This window comes from Acomys russatus, chromosome 3 (genome assembly GCF_903995435.1).
Source record: "Acomys russatus chromosome 3, mAcoRus1.1, whole genome shotgun sequence".
Taxonomy (NCBI): domain Eukaryota; kingdom Metazoa; phylum Chordata; class Mammalia; order Rodentia; family Muridae; genus Acomys; species Acomys russatus.
In genome coordinates, this window is record NC_067139.1 from 68,879,953 (window position 1) to 68,896,257 (window position 16,305).

Sequence of the window (16,305 nt, forward strand, 5' to 3'; positions counted from 1 at the left end):
CTGAAAGCTGCACTCCAACACCTACGTGTGTGCTGTGGTGCATGCATCCATGCACATATACACAAGTGTGTGTGTGTGTGTGTTAATTTATAATTATATTCTCTCTCTCTCTCTCTCTCTCTCTCTCTCTCTCTCTGTCTCTCTGTCTCTCTCTGTCTCTCTCTCTGTCTCTCTCTGTCTCTCTCTCTCTGTCTCTCTCTCTCTCTCTCTCTCTCTCTCTCTCTCTCACACACACACACACACACAAACACACACACACACACACACACACACATACCCTGGGGCCCCTTCCTGCTCTGGCAGCTTATAGAGAAGATGGGCCCAGGCTGGCCTGGACTGTTTGGCTTTTCTTGGAGTGGGGATGGGAACAGTATCTCCGGTATGCTGCCTTTTGTGGTGTTCCCATGTCTGTCTCTTTCATAGGTACCATGGACTCAGCACACCATGCTTTTCTTTCATCCTACACTGAAGGAAAAACTACTTCCATCCACTCATGGGACCCAAGTGAAAAACATGGCAACCATCTTGGATGACCCACGGTCCTAGACTCCTATCAGCAAATGAATCCCCTTCAGTTTCCTCCTTGGCTATCTCTCACATCCATAAGGCACCTCACTGCATGATTAAATGCTTACATTCTATGCATTCCATATTAGGGTAGACTATTGAGCAGCTTTAAGAAGGAAGGAAATTCCGATCCATGTTATAGTGCGAGTGAACTCTGCCAAATAAAAGCTCTAAATCATAGACACTAGAACACCAAGGATAGCTACAGGATTCTAGATGAAACCACACACACACACACACACACACACACACACACACACACACACACGTCCTCCCACCACTACTATACGACTCCACTTCTACAAAGTTCTTAGAATAGTCAAACAACCCAGAGAAAGTAGAAGGATGGTTTCTAGGGTTTAGGGGGAGGGGAAGTAAAGTTATTATTTAATGGGACAGAGGGTTATCCCTACAAGGTAAAGGAGAGTGGGTTGGTAGGGGTAACTGTACAATATGAACGTACTGTAAATTTTATGCCATGTGCTTTGTCACAATAAAAAAGGGAAACATCTTTTCTTTTTTTAAATGGTGACATAGAGTGAAGCAAAACAGCCGTTATTAGGATCACAGGTAGCCTCCAGGAAACCTACAAGGATTACCAGAGCTAACATTAAGATGTGCACAAGAGAGGCATGTGCTTTCACCCTGTAATGTTAGGAGGAAAAGGCCTCATCAGTTTGATAACTAATTGTATTTAATTCGGGTTCTGAGTGCATTTTTATCCAATAGCTAATTCAAAACTTCACATGATTAAAGGTATTTATGGCTAGCAGACCAGAGCTTCTGTAGACACCTCCTTCTCAGCCTCTTAGCTGAGGTGAGAGCTCCTCTTGCAGGCATTTCTTTTTTTTTTCAGGAGGAGAAAACCTGTTGAGGCATGTCTGCAATCACACCCGAGACACCTGGTCGAGGCCCCTGCCTCATAGTCTCCTTCTCCAGGGGTGCAGTGTCTTTCTGCAGGGCTGGGGTCTTGTCTGAGGAAATAGCTGTGGGGGGCAGTTCCTAAAGGGAAAACACAAAGGAAAGAAGGTGTTTGTAGAGACTAAATACAGAAATAGCAAGAGTATACAACTGCTACTTTTATGCCAGACACTGACAAAGAATGAACCTGAAATCAACCGGCTGCAAAGAACCATTAGATCAAAGTCTTGTACCAAGGTGTCAACAGCCTGCAGGGATAAAACCTAACACAATACACTCTAGACTCCCTACAAAACGCCAGTTGTGATGTTCCGAACACACATAGAAATTACTAGGCAGATGAGGAGGAGAGGAAAACAGGAACCATTAGCCTGAGAATGTCACAGGTAGGCTGGGCATGGTGGCGCACGCCTTTAATCCCAGCACTCGGGAGGCAGAGGCTGGCGGATCGCTGTGAGTTCGAGGCCAGCCTGGTCTACAAAGTGAGTCCAGGACAGCCACGGCTAACACAGAGAGACCCTGTCTCAGGAAAACAAACAAACAAACAAACAAACAAAATGTCACAGGTGATGGGAATAACACTCAGGGACTTAAAATAATCATTAAATATTTTCAAAAGTGTAAGGGAGAGACACAGACATAATAAGGGAAAATTAAGGTATATAGTTAAGAAAATGGAAAAGTGCCTCAACAACAACAGCAGCAACAACACAACAACAACAACAACTACCCCCTCCTCAAATAGTATAGGGGTTAGAAAGATGGTTTAGTAGTTAAGAGTACTTGCTGCTTTTACAGAGGACCTAGGTTTGGTTTCCAGTACTCACATGGATGCTCACAACTGTCTAATTCTAGCTGCAGGGGATCCAACCCCCTTTTCTGGCCTCCAAGAGCCCTGTATGCCCATGGCACCCTTAAACATATGTACACAAACACTCATATACATAAAATAAAAAATAAATCTTAAGGGAAGGAAAGATGGCTGAGTGGTTAAGAGCACTGTCTGCTCTTCCAGAGGTCCTGATTTCAATTCCCAGTGACCACATGATGACTTACAACCATCTATAATGTGATCTGATGCCCTCTTCCAACATGTAGGTATACAAGCAGATAGAGCACTCATATACATAAAATAAATAAATAAATCCTTTTTTTTTAAGGGAAAAATCTTAAAAAATAGAAACAAAACCCAAGATAGATGGCACCCGAGACTGACCTCTGGCTTCCTCCTGCATACATACATGTGCAGCCACTCACACACAAAAGAAAAAAGAAAATAACCATGGAAATTCCTAAATAGAATGCTAGCCATGGCAGAAGACAGGCTTAAATCTGATAGCAAGTCAACAGAAATGACCCAACCTGAAGCTGAGACAAAAGGGGCTATGGCCGGGCGGTGGTGGCACACGCCTTTAATCCCAGCACTCGGGAGGCAGAGGCAGGTGGATCACTGTGAGTTCGAGGCCAGCCTGGTCTACAAATCAAGTCTAGTACAGTCAAAGCTACACCGAGAAACCCTTTCTCAAAAAATAAAACAAACAAACAAAAAAACAAAAACCCCAAAAACTAAAAACCAAAACCCAAAAAACTCAAACAGTAACAACAACAACAACAAAACACCCAAAACAAAAAAAGAAAAAGGGGGCTGAGAATAAGTGGCTTGACGGCTTAGTGCTCAGCCCTGAAAAGGACATCTCTATCACTTCCTCCAAGGCAGCAGAGGGGGTAGAGAGAACATAAAATCAAAAAGAAGGGGCAGAACATTGTAGAACACAGCCTCCCAAAAAAACCAATGATGAGAAGGCTGAAGAGACTGTTTTGTGCACAAAGCACCAGTGCTTAAGAGCAAGCTAGCTAGTTAGACTAACTATATTAGCAGGTCCTGGGTTCAACTGAGCAATCCTGCCTCGATGACTCCTGATATCAGCCTCAGGCTTGCACACTCATGTACACACTCATGTACACATGTGCATGTGCAGGCATGTACCACACACAAACATATCCCACATCCCACATCACATGAACACATGGGCACACACAAAAACAGCACTTGCAAAACCCAAAGAAGCCAGAGCCCCAGTGACATGTGGAGTGATGTCTAACAGCCGATCCTCTGTGTTACTACAGCCCAGGGGCCAGAAACCTTGGAACTGAAGCATGCGGGCTGCTTTCACCTCGTCTTTCTATGGAGGCTTCAGACCCCACAGTTTATAGCAGAGAGCCCTGTCACACCCACCCACACGATCTCCGAGACCTAAATTCACAGCAAATGCTTGTGTTGAGCCTTAGAAAATGTTTCCTAAGACATCCGTATAGTTCAGATCTATGTAAATAGTAGGAATGCTTTTGTGTCTTCTGGGTTGCCGATGAGAGTCCCTTTGCTTAAAAAATAGAAACCAGTTGAAGACCAGTGTTTGCGAACTCCCTCCTAGGCTGAACTCATGTGCTGCTTCTTGCATGGCATTCTCCTTAATTCCGATTTGGGACATGATCCCTACCACATTTGGCGCTCAGTTTCTTTTCTCTTTTGACACATCTACTTCTGCTAGCAATGTCCGATCTGAGAAACTCAAAGACTTAGATCCAAGTAAAGATAGTTTTAAGAGATACAGCTGAACACAGTGTCTCATGTCTGACATCCAGGCACTTGGGAGGCCGAGGCTGGACAACTGTTAGGAGTTTAAGGACATCCTGGGCTAGCCTGAGACTTGGGAGGCCAGCCAGAGCTATACAATAGAACCCTGTCTCAAAAATTTCAAAAACCACACAAACAACACACATCCCACAAATACAAACTAGCCAAACCAAACCAAAGCAAAAATAAATAATAAATGAATGTAGGAAGGAAAGGAAAAAAAATCTTGCAAGAAAGTGAATAGAAGGCATCAGGTAAACCAGCAAGTCAGCTGAAATATTACCAAACTTATCCAAGGCCTGGAGCCAGGTTTCCCACCATTAGAAACACAGTGTTTGATGGTGACCAATAGCAAGCAGTAATTTGAAATCCACACTAGATCATCCAAGAACCAGAACTTGCAATCTGTCTTATTTGCTGCCCCTCCTTACTGCCTCGTTTCCTTATCTCTTCAGATTTGATTTGGACATTAACTCACCCCTGAGCCAGGACATAACCCAGGTAAGGAACCCATTCAGCTAGGTTCAGTCCCTGGTTGTCTTATTCCTGCTAGCAACTTCAACTTACCTATAAACACTTAAAAAAAAAAAGAAAGAAAGAAAGAAAGAAAGAAAGAAAGAAAGAAAGAAAGAAAAGAAAAAAGAGAACTTGTGTAGTCTGGCATCACTGTCTCATTTCCCACCTTCCCTTGTTGCATGGTGCAAAAACCTTCCAAGTGATGAAACACGAAGGGCCAAGTCACAGTGTTAGTGTCAGCAAAGGTCTTTCTAACAAGGCAGCATAACAGAAGGTGGTGTGAGGAGTTATGCCTCATCTTCTGTATTTTTATTTGCAAGAAAATAGTGCTGTCATGGACAGCAAGTGATGGGAAATTTGCTTAATGGGACTCATCTCTTCCATTCCCGTTGTTCAAAGAATGAACGCTGGAGGGCGAGTTTCCTTTCATGCACACCCAACCCTCAGATATTACCAAATACGACCAACTACAAAGTTCAAGTATGAGACCTGCACAATGAGTTGCACCAAGATATATTCACCCTTGTTCATAGCTACCTTGGAGTAAATGGAGTGGACTCATGTTATTGTCAAAAAGTACGATCAAACTAATTTCAGATGGTTGTGGTAGGTTGTCATTGTAATTCTTAGCAATTCTTAGCTGAGGCAAGCAGGTCACAGTGTGTTCCTGGGTTCCATAGTGAATCTCCTTCTCCATGTCCCTTTCCCTGCCCCTTTCCTGCTCTCCTTCTCCCTTTCCCTCTTTCCCTTTCTTCCTCCGTCCCTCTCTCCTTTCATTCTAGGGGAATGAACCTAACACTTGTACACACTAGCCAACTCTCCAACACTGAGTGATAGTCTCAGCTCTTCTCTAAGATTTTTACTTGCCCAGGCTGGCCTCGAACTTACCATGTAGCCTAGGTTTCTAAACCTGGTGTATCTTCCTTTTAAATAATTTATTAACATGTCTCACAGCCTCAAAAATAAGTCTACTGGTTATGAGCATGCATTAAACTGCTGAGAATCTCAGCATCAAATGTAAACGAACTAAGTGTCCTCAAAGTTGGCTTTGGGAATCAGCAAAGCTGCCGACTGTAGAGAACCTCACTAAGGGTATTAAGGAATAGTTATTATTAAGCTGTTTGTTGTCAGTAACTGGGTGTGGTGGTGCATGCCTGTAATCCCAGCACTATGGGAGGCAGAGGCAGGTGGATCTTTGTGAGTTCAAAGCCAGCCTGGTCTACAAAGTGAATCCAGGACAGGCAAGGCTTCACAGAGAAACTCTATCTTGAACTAACTCCCCATACCCCCACCCCCACTGCAAAAGATGTCTGTTGTCCATCCCAAGTGAATTCTGTAACCAGGTACTGTTACTGTAAAATAGGAGTTTGTAGGAAGGATTGTGGGAGACTAAAGTTCTGCTTGCCAAACCGAGGAAGGCAGAGTTGCTGTCAACTGTTTGGAGTTGGTAACTGATGTCTGCATTACATAATAGAGGGCATGCATGATGCTTGATGCATAAATAATCATAGTCTAAAAATAAAATGCTAAATAGAATACTACATCTAATATATACACCGAGAAAAATATTTAGTTTCTGGAAAGCATGGAATAAGATTTTTAAGGTGCTCCAAGGAACTTGCATGAAAAAATATTTTAAATCTGAAGTTCTTAAAGCTAGTCATATTAATGAAATTTTCTGAAAGTAAATGTGCCTTTTTACATTTAATTTTTCTATTGCCAAGGATTTTATGGACAAGATGTTAATGAGACAGGCTTATGCCTAACATGTGGCTCTGAGGGACAAGGAAGCCAAGGGAAGTTTCGGCAGGCTTTGCCTGGCACCTTGAGGGTTTATTGAAAACCCTGGCTGAGAGTGGCTGAGCTGAATTTCCCTTCTTCCTTCCTACCTGGTGACACTTATCACACTTCTGTTGAATCTGCTTTTCCTCTTGTTCTAGCATTTCTGTCATTTTTGCTTTCTTGAGGCTTCTGTCATGCTCCTTCTTACGCTGTAGCTCCTCTTGCCTTTGCTGGGGTAATATGACAGAGACAAATCAGGTCACGTCCCTTAGACAGGACTCCCCCACCCCATCCCCAAGATAGGCCTGCGCCCATCCATCCTTTAGAAAGAACCACCCCCCCATAGGACTGGGCCCACCTGGCCTACTGAACTTTCTACTACAAGCATTAGCTAGCCAGTAACTGCAAACCCAACTCTACAAATTACTGAATGAGATCCCCCCCCCCCCCCCCCCCCCCCCCCCATCCTCATACTCAGAGAAAGCTGCTACTAAGCAAGGCTCTCAATGTAGATGAGCCAAAAACCCTCCAAGCCAGCTCAGGACTCTGCCTTGGATTTCGAGCTGTTTTGATCAAGCTGCGCCCTCCCTAAGCAGGCCCAGTACCCAAACACACCTTTTCTTTAGCTTTAAGTACATCTGCATAATGGTAAAGCCAGTAAGCCAGGTACTCTATTGGGTCACTGGGCTGCACTCTTGCCACCTCCGCCAGGGCCTGGGTCAGGCTATTTCCAAAGCACTTCTTCAGGTAGGCAGTTTCCATGCTGCAGGCCTGGGAAGTGCCAAGTCAGATACTCAGTTTCACAAATGCAATCTCACTTTTAACCACTCCAATCTATTCTAACAAGTTAAGATTTGTTCCGGGACAAATAAGAGATGTTTCTGGATCACACTTATGCTAGTTTTCTATTACTATGACACAACCCTTGAGATCATCAATTAAAGGAAAGGTGTGTGTGGCTCTGTGATCATTTCGTCCCATCAATGCTGGGTCTATAACAAGGCCAAACATTGTAAGAAAGGTACATGGTTGGTGGGTAAAAGTAGTCCACTTCAGGAAGGGGATGGAAAGAAAGAAGGGGGAAAAGAGGAAGGGAGGAACACACTCTCACCCTCCACCCCCACCCCAAGAGAGAGAGGGAGAGAGGGAAGGAGGGAGGGAGAGAGAGAGAGAGAGGGAGGGAGGGAGGGAGAGAGAGAGAGAGAGAGAGAGAGAGAGAGAGAGAGAGAGAGAGAGAGAGAGAGAGAGAGACTGAAGGAGTATGACCCAATGACATCACTTCCTTCCTCTAGGCTCCCCCTCTTACAGACCCTGCCATTTCCCAGTATTGCCACAGCCCCACAAGCAAGCCTTTAGCATCTGACCCTTTGGGGGCTCTTTAAGGTCTGAATCACAACATTCTACCCCTGGCTCCCAAAGATGAGTACTCACCTCACAATAAAAATATATTCTGTATATCTTCAAGACTGTGAAGTGTTTTTCTGTTGATATCTCTCTCTCTCTCTCTCTCTCTCTCTCTCTCTCTGTGTGTGTGTGTGTGTGTGTGTGTGTTTCTCTGTAGCCCTGGCTATCCTGGAACTCCCTCTGTTGGCCAGGCTGGCCTTGAAGCCAGAAATCCACCTGCCTCTGCTTCCTGAGTGATGGGATTAAAGGTGTGTGCCAAACCCGGCTTTAAGTTCTGTTTTTTTGAAACAGGTTTTGTAGTGTGTCCCAAGCTGGCCTTGAACTTATGATCCTCTTGCCTCAGTCTTCTAAGTGATGGGACTACAGGCATGTACAGCTGTGCCTGACACTGAAGTTTTTAATATCCCTAGTACAGCTCAAAAGTCCAAGTCCTATGTCTCCTCTGAAACTCCAGCAAACCCCTAAGCTATGAGCCTTTGTAGAAATCAAAAGAAGCTGTCAGGGTGATACATGTCTGCAATCCTGGCCCTGGCAAGGCTAAGGCAAGAGGTTCAAGAGTTAGGCAACAGAAACCTTTCTCCATGCAAAGGGCAGTGGCTGATACAGGCTCATAGCTAGGCCAAGTACTGAGAATAAGTGTCTATTGAGTATGCAACCCTAAATTGGACAGCTCTACCAATTCCCATCCCAAGGTTCAAGGGATATCATAGAAGAGGGGTGGAAGGAATGTACGAGCTGGAGGGTAGGAACGAGCCATGTGAGATGCTGTCTACATTGTATGACATGGTGTGAACTTACTGCAGCCACAGCAACCTGTCAAGACCAAATCAGTGCAATCAGCCAACGTTCCAACAGGCAGCGGTAATTAGACTTAGTGCGTTATTAATCAAACAGTGCAAGGAGAGGAGAGAGGGCAGGATTGTGTTGGAGGTGCATGGGAGGAATGGGAGGAGGAATTCGGGCTGCATATGATCAAAATGCATTGGTTAAATGTGAAATTTTCAACGATTAAGTAACCAATATTTTGTTTAAAGGAAGAACTTGAAGCCAGGTTGAAGGACATAGTGAGACGCTGTCTCAAAAAACAAAACAAAACAAAACAATCAAAAGAGCAAGTTATTAATATTCATTTTTAAGAAACGGTGGAGGTTAAGCCTGATGATGAAGACCTAAAATTGCAGTTACTTAGGAGTCTAGGGCAAGAAGATGAAAACTTCAAGGGCTTTCTGGGCATCAGACCACGCTCAAGGCCCTCAGCATCTTAGTGAGGTCCCATTTCCAAGCGAAACATTCTTAGGGTATAAATCAGTGGCAGAGCACTTGTCTAGCACACACAATGCCCTGGGTTTAATTCTCAATACTACACAAAGAACAAGAGGGGAAGGGGGGCAGGGGGGGGGAGGGGGAGGGGAAGGGGAAGAGAAAGAGACAACTACACAGAAAAAATTCTAAAAGAGTGAAAGAAGAAACAGAGAAATACAGCCACAGCAAGACCAAAGTCCAAAAGGACAAACATCAACTCTTGTAACTCCATGTCTGTCAGCATAGTAGCATCCTAGGAGCTGTTAAGTGCTGGGCAGATTCCTTTCTCTGCCTGCCTGGCTGGAGGCCATGTGGCCTCTCTGCTGTGCACATTTCTGGCACCTCTAACTAGTCTGGATGCCCACCCCTGGAGCTTTGGCTTTACTCTCACAAGCTTCAGATATTGCCCTCTCAAGAGATGCCTGCGAGGGATTCTGTCTCTGACACACACTGCCTGGTCTTCCAGGGCCTCCATTAAGGTTTAAGTGGAAGCCTTCATGACCCTACAATTTGTCCATTCTTTGTGCCTGAGAGAGCAACATGACATGGACAGAAATAAAATCTGTCACCAGCATGAGGAGTAGTGTGGCCCACTTGGACTACAGCTGCAGACCCTCTGAGTGTCTGGATGGCTAAACACAGGGGCATGAGCCCCGAGGAAGCAAGTCCTTGGGCATGTCTGTGCACCCAGAGTACCCTGGGTTCTCTGGCCAAACAGGTCTTTGTTTTATTTTTTGTTTTCTTTTGTTTTGATTTTTTCAAGACAGGGTTTCTCTGTGTAACAGTGCTGGCTGTCCTAGAACTTGCTCTTTTAGTCCAGGCTGGCCTAGAACTCACAGAGATCCACTGGCCTCTGCCTTCCAAGTGCTGGGATTAAAGGTGCGCGCCACCATGCCTGGCTTGCCAAACAGGTCTTTAAATCTGTGAAGGATAGGGGCTTGTTGGCTTGAGATGTTCTCAAGGAGTTCTTTAAATTGGGCTGATGACTTATTTGTCTTTGGTGTACAAGGCAGTTGAGACAGGGTCTATGTAGACAAGGCTGGCCTCAAACTCATGGTGATCCTCCTGCCTCACCTCCCAAGTGTTGGGATAAAAGGCGTGCCCACCACACTCAGGATGTGACTCCCTTGGAAATCACCTTCTCCTTGGCTGTGGCTGAAGAGATTCTCCTTAACCTACAAGTTCTTCAAATCCTTCTTTATTTTTTACTCCCTTATCTCATGGTAAATCTGGCCAAAAAGCAGCCAGGGATACTTGGCCCTGAATGCTGTGCTTTCTAGAGATTTCTCTGCTAGGTTAGTCCTACCTTTAAACTCAGTCTCATGTAAAAACCTCAGGGCATGAACAAACTGCACACAAGCAGCTTCCCAGAATTCAGCACAAAGAGCCTCTTGTTCAGTTTTCAATAGAGTCCTCATCTCTATCTGAAGTGTCGTGAGCTTGTCTCTGTGCACCACATTCTGGCTTCACATTCTTACAGTCAGGTCCAAAGGAAGCTCCACTTCCCCAAATTCCAAAAGGCAGATGGGACAAACAGTACCTGTGGGGTCTATTAGCGCATCAAAGCACATGCTGGCCTCTAGCCTCCAGCTGTATCACAGGCACCTGCTCCTCATTTCAAAGAGTATCTTAGCTTCTCTCCTCTCCTCCAGTACCCTGGTACCCTGCTCTGCCATCCCGCAGCTCACAGGCTTCCTTCCCTCCAGCTACCCCGTCTCCTTATAGCCCTGTTACTTCAGCTATGTGCTCTCCCTGCCTCCCATCCACCGCCCACCTTTCTCGTGCCCTCTGTTTCCGTCTCTCCTCACCCCACACCTCTCCCCTTCTCTCATCTCTCTGCTGTGTTCCCGCTTCTCTCATTGCCACTGGCCATGTTCAACCTCCTCCTTTCTCCCTCTGCTCTGGACTGTCCAGATGGCCCCGGCTATTCTTCCCCTTCCATCTACAATAAGACCCTTCCCTTAGGCACACCATCAAGCAGTCGTATTGCCAGTTTATAGATTTATTGGTACTCTGGTCTTCTGAGCCCTTTGCTAGAACTGCCCATCAAGTTCTGCTTATAACACTGTGGGCCTCCTTCTCCAATTTTCCTCAAAATTCCTTTCACAAATTCCAATGATTTCAGAAGCCGGCTATTAAGTCAACAAAACAATGTGCCTGACTTCCCGGTGGTGCCAATTCTCGGTCTTAGTAAACTCTTTGTTGCAGTTACAAAACGGCTGAGATAATCAGCTGAAGAGGCAGGTTTACTTTTGCCCATGGCTTTAGACGTTTTAGGTCGCAGGCATATGGCGTCATTGGTTTGGGCCTACGTAAAGGCAGAGAGAAACTCAAGGGAGGGAGCAACATATGAGAACAAAGCTGCTCACTTCACGAAAATAAGGAGAGATGGAATAAGGGTCCAGAGTCCTACAGTTCCCTTTAAGGGCTCACCTCTAATGACACTACCCATTAATGATTCCATAAGCCTCCAACAATGCTAAGTGTACGAACTAATGACACGATCACTCCATGGGATGGCTCAGCGGAAGGTTTCTATTGTAGCTATGAGGTAAGTACAGCCAGAGACATCTGGAAGAGTCCAGAGCAGAGAGGTGGAGAAGAGACAGAGAAAGCAGACTGAACATAGGCAGCAGACTGGACCTGACCAGGAGAGTAGCAGGAGCAGAGCAGGGGAGGGGAAGGACAGGATGGGGGAAAGCATACCAAAACTCACAGGGTTATAAGAAAAATGAGCAGCTGGCAGGAGGGCAGCCCACGATAGAGGGTGTTCACAGTAGGAGAGAAAGTGGAGAGAGCTAGGATGCTAGCATGAACTTTAAAACAGGTCCTTGTAGGAGCCTGGAGGCTGCTATGCACTTTGATATGTTAATAGGTACCACATTCTGCCAACGATAAGGGAGATAGAGGCCTTCTCTTGGTGGAAGGGAATTGGCTTTCTGCTTCACAAGATCCTGAGAAACACTGGCTTTTATCTAACAACCAGAAACCCTCCTATAGACTGAGCAGAGCCCATTTCTGGGTATTTGGACTCTCTTTTGGAGTTTGAGGAACTGGAGTTTCATTTGGCTCTAACACTACAGACCGGTAACCAAGCCTTTAACATGTAGCTTTTTTTTTTTTGGGGGGGGGGTGTCATTTAAGATCCAGATCATAACATTACCTTTCTTAGAAGAACCAACCAAATCACATTCGTCAAAGCTGTTACTTCCAAGCGGGCTTCTTTCCTAAGGCTTTTCAGTTGGAATATGGCAGACCATGAGTCCTAGTGGTCATTGAGAGAGCTTGGCACATTATTAGTTAAGGGTGGTGAAGGCTTTTAACTAACCCACACACATTTACTCCTAAGTACAGAGCAAATAAGGGCCTGGAGAGAAACTCTGGGTACATAGCAAGCTGTGCTTTTGTGAGGTTGGAGCTAGTCTATGACATCGACAACAGAGGCTTATTTACTTTACAGGGGGGGCGGGGGAGGGAGAAGGAAGGAAGGACATGATGAGTCTGTCAAGCCACTGCCGACACTCTATCCCACAGCTTCACTTTAGGTGGAGCTGTTGATCCTAGATTTCCTAGATTCCCTAATAGGTGTCAAGAGTGGCAGATAACACAGGCTGAGACAGATTGCCACATTAGGAATGACGTGAACCAGAGCACAGCCAAAGCAGCACAGACATCTGCCCCAGACAGACCACACCTGGTGTTGCCTCTTACAGCTGTGTGATCTTCAGCACGTTGCTTGGTGTCTGAGAGTCTCGGTGTCCTTTGGAAAACAGAAATAAAATATATACCTCATAATCTTGAAAAGAATAAATTGAGACGCTGACCACATGAAAGGCACCCAGCCTGGCACACAGCAAGAATTTAATAAACATGAGCTATTATGGAACAAAATTTTGTCAACATCTGTCCCTAGCACCTAGCCATAGTCCTATTTTTTCAGCTTTAAGATGGATAAATAAATATATTGGTATAAAAATCATATACATGTTCTACTCCTCACCATTATCAAAGTCTGAAAACCCAAACATTCCAGAAGCAGTGAGTACTATGAACATACTTGTATCATCTATCTATTTATTTATCTATCTATCAATCATCTATCTATCTATGTATCTATCTAATGAGTCAGAGTCTTACTATGTATAGCCTAGCCTGCAACTCCCTAGGTAGCCCAGGGTGGCTTTGAACCTGCGCCTAAGCCTTTCCAGTGATGGATGAGAGGTGAGCTCCATCAAACCCAGTTGCAAAGGGGAAATAAATATTGATTTTTACTTAAGGGATCATCGATCTGTAAAGAAAAGGTTGGTTCCAGGGTTGGGACAAAGAATGTCTAACCAGACAGAGACAATTTATTATGCCAGAAAGTAAGAAGATTCTAACAAGAAAAATGTTTGTAGATGCAAAAGCCACACCCTTGCTCTCAAAGGTGTGCATATTCTCCAACCTGGAGCCTGTAAACATTGCTTTATATGATTAAAGGAACCTAGCTGTTGTGATTAGGAATCTTGAAATAGGGTGTGTATTATACAAGCAGACCATCTTAGTTACTTTTCTATGGACGTGAAGAGATACCATGATCAAGACAACTTATAAAAGAAAGCATTTAATTAGGGGCTTTACAGTTTCAGAGGGTGAGTTGTGACTATCATGGAGACAGGAAGCATAGCGGCAGGCAGGCTGGCAGGCATGGTGCTGGAGGCAGACAGGCAGGAAGGCAGGCAGGCAGGCATGGTGCTGGAAGCAGACAGGCAGGCAGGCAGGCATGGTGCTGGAAGCAGACAGGCAGGCAGGCAGGCAGGCAGGTAGGCAGGCAGGCATGGTGCTGGAGCAGTAGCTAAGAGCTTACATCTTATCTGCAAATCAGAGGCAAGATACACAGACTGGGCCTGCTGTGGGCTTTTGAAACCTCAAAGCCTACTCCCAGTGACACACCTCTCCAACAAGGTCACACCTCCTCATTCTTTCAAAATAGTTACGGCAAACGGGGACCAAGCATTCAAATATATGAACCTATGGGATCCAATCTCAACTGAAAGTACCACACAGGCACAGCTGTAATTACACATGTTGCTAGTAAGGCCAGCTATGGAGGATGGCATAGTGACAAGACAGACAAAGAAGCAGTATAAGCCTCAAAGATAGCTTCTAGAAGCCAGAAGAAAAGCCAGGGACACCCTGTATACATTCTAAGGGAAACCTCTACTCCCGAGCAAAGCCATGCCCATGTACGTTAGAAGAGGGCAAGGAAAATCCTATCCCCCGCCCCCACCCCCAATATGGTACACACATCACCAGGCCTGTATCCTAGGGATAAATACCAAGAGCAAAAGCAGATTGAGAGAGAAAAGGGTTCTTTCTGGCTTACAGGGTAGTCAGTTCCTCATCAAGGGGAACTCAGTGCTGTTTACTGGCTTGCGTTCCCTGGCTGACTCAGCTACCCATAGTGGGCATATGCCCATCATTAGCAATCAAGAAAACACCTCCGGGATAAGCCCAAAAGTCAATCTGATGGAGGCAATTCTTCATTTGACATTTCCTCTCTCCAGGTATATCTAGGCTTGTGTCAGGTTGACGAACACTAAGTACGGGCAGGGGAAAGTGCATACTAGGGCCTGGTGGAGGATGTCTTTGGGCACCCTGAAGTTGCTTGTGCTTGAGTTGGCTCGGAAAGGTGTGGAGTTTTAAAGTTACCAAGCCACCTAGCCTGCAGCCTTGATCCCCAGGGATCAAAGGAGTCTCCTCTGACTTTCAAAGACTTGCTGGTCCACAGAGCTTCTTATCTAAGGGCCTGCTTGCCCTCTGCTTCTGCTTGCCAGTTTCCATTGCTCTGTCTCGATGTTCCTCCACCGTGCTTCCGCTCTTTGAGTCGAGTTCTCCCATCTACGCGGCCCCTCCCATATAGCGCGCGTTCTTGGCCCCTTCGTGAGTGTGCCCCTTCCCTTTGTGCGTGAATTCCCCTTCCATTTCCCTTTGCTTGTGAATTCCCCTTCCATTGCCCTTTGCTTCCAAGGCTGGGATGAGGATGGAACCTTAGGTCTACCCTTGAGAGTGCACTCGTTGCCAGGCAACGGGACGCAACTTACTGGCAGGTGGCCAGAACGTGGATCAGTTGCATCCACCAAGGAGGCTGGAGCGTTTTCCCTCGTACCGATCCTCTAGTGTCCCTGCAGAAGCAGTTCTCAAAATTATACCTTGCGAGTCAGGTAGGTCTCACCCGGGAGCCGGAGGGAGGGTTAGTTCCGGTGTGTCAGTCCGTGGGCCTGGGTAACTCCACCCTCTTTCTTTCTTCGGGCTCCTCCTCTTTCTTTTCCTCCTCACCCTCTCCCGCCCTCTAGCCACTCAATAGAAAACTGACGTTAAGTACCTAGGTTGGTGGCTGTCTGAATTTTATTTTCAGGTACAAGGGGTTTCCTTCTAGCACAAATATAGTATAAGACAATTATTCGTTGTTTCTCCGAAATCCAAATTGAACTGAGTCTGCTGTAGTTTTAAGTGCCGAATGAATCCAGCACTCTGCCCAAGTGCCCAAGTCCTGTCTATCCCAGACTCTGCCTCAGAGCAACTGCTCCAGGCTGGAGGCAGGTGTTTCTGTGGGAATGGATTTCCTTCTGCGGAGTTGGGGTATACTGGTGTTTGTTGGGGGAATTACATTTCTTAGAACAGAAGAGATGGCTAGTAATATCTTCACATGGCCAGGAAGTGGATATTACAGAGATGACAGAGGGACCTCATGGAAGCACCCCTGAGAACGCTAAGCCGGAGCCCCATAGAGACAGAGGTCCATCACTGTCCCTTTCTCAGGTTCCATGATTTCTGGAGCAGCATCAGTAACCTCCATGTTTTATGTAACTGAACTTCAAATGGCATTGAGGTATTCAGAGAATTTCCCCCTGAAGGAGCACAATGGAGGCACAGTCCAGTTGGTTGCCACATTGCTTTGCTCTATGTGGTTAGGACACCAATGCCAGCTTGATAAGAAATCAGCTCATTAGTGCCAGCTCCAGCGAGTTCTTAGGGATACACTTATGCACACACACTTACATTCCTTTGTTGGCAGAAGCAATTTCTAGAACATCCTTCCCCTCCTGCATTTATGAGTCACTAGGCAACCACTCCCTATTTTAGCATCTCCACTACCTTATAGTGTCATCAGATTATATGGTACTATATTTAATTGA

At 45.6% G+C, this 16,305-nt stretch overlaps 1 protein-coding gene across 1 annotated transcript; it reads right to left on the minus strand.

Annotated features, from left to right (window-relative positions):
- Positions 1-1,172: 1,172 nt before the first annotated feature.
- On the minus strand, positions 1,173-15,358 carry Dydc2 (DPY30 domain containing 2). Its single transcript, XM_051142366.1, has 6 exons — positions 15,211-15,358; positions 12,839-12,887; positions 12,291-12,392; positions 7,037-7,192; positions 6,529-6,651; positions 1,173-1,569 (listed from the first exon to the last, which is right to left on the minus strand). The coding sequence occupies exons 1-6, from the start codon at positions 15,240-15,242 to the stop codon at positions 1,420-1,422; spliced, it is 612 nt and encodes a 203-aa protein (XP_050998323.1). The 5' UTR covers positions 15,243-15,358; the 3' UTR covers positions 1,173-1,419.
- Between the last annotated feature and the right edge of the window lie 947 nt (positions 15,359-16,305).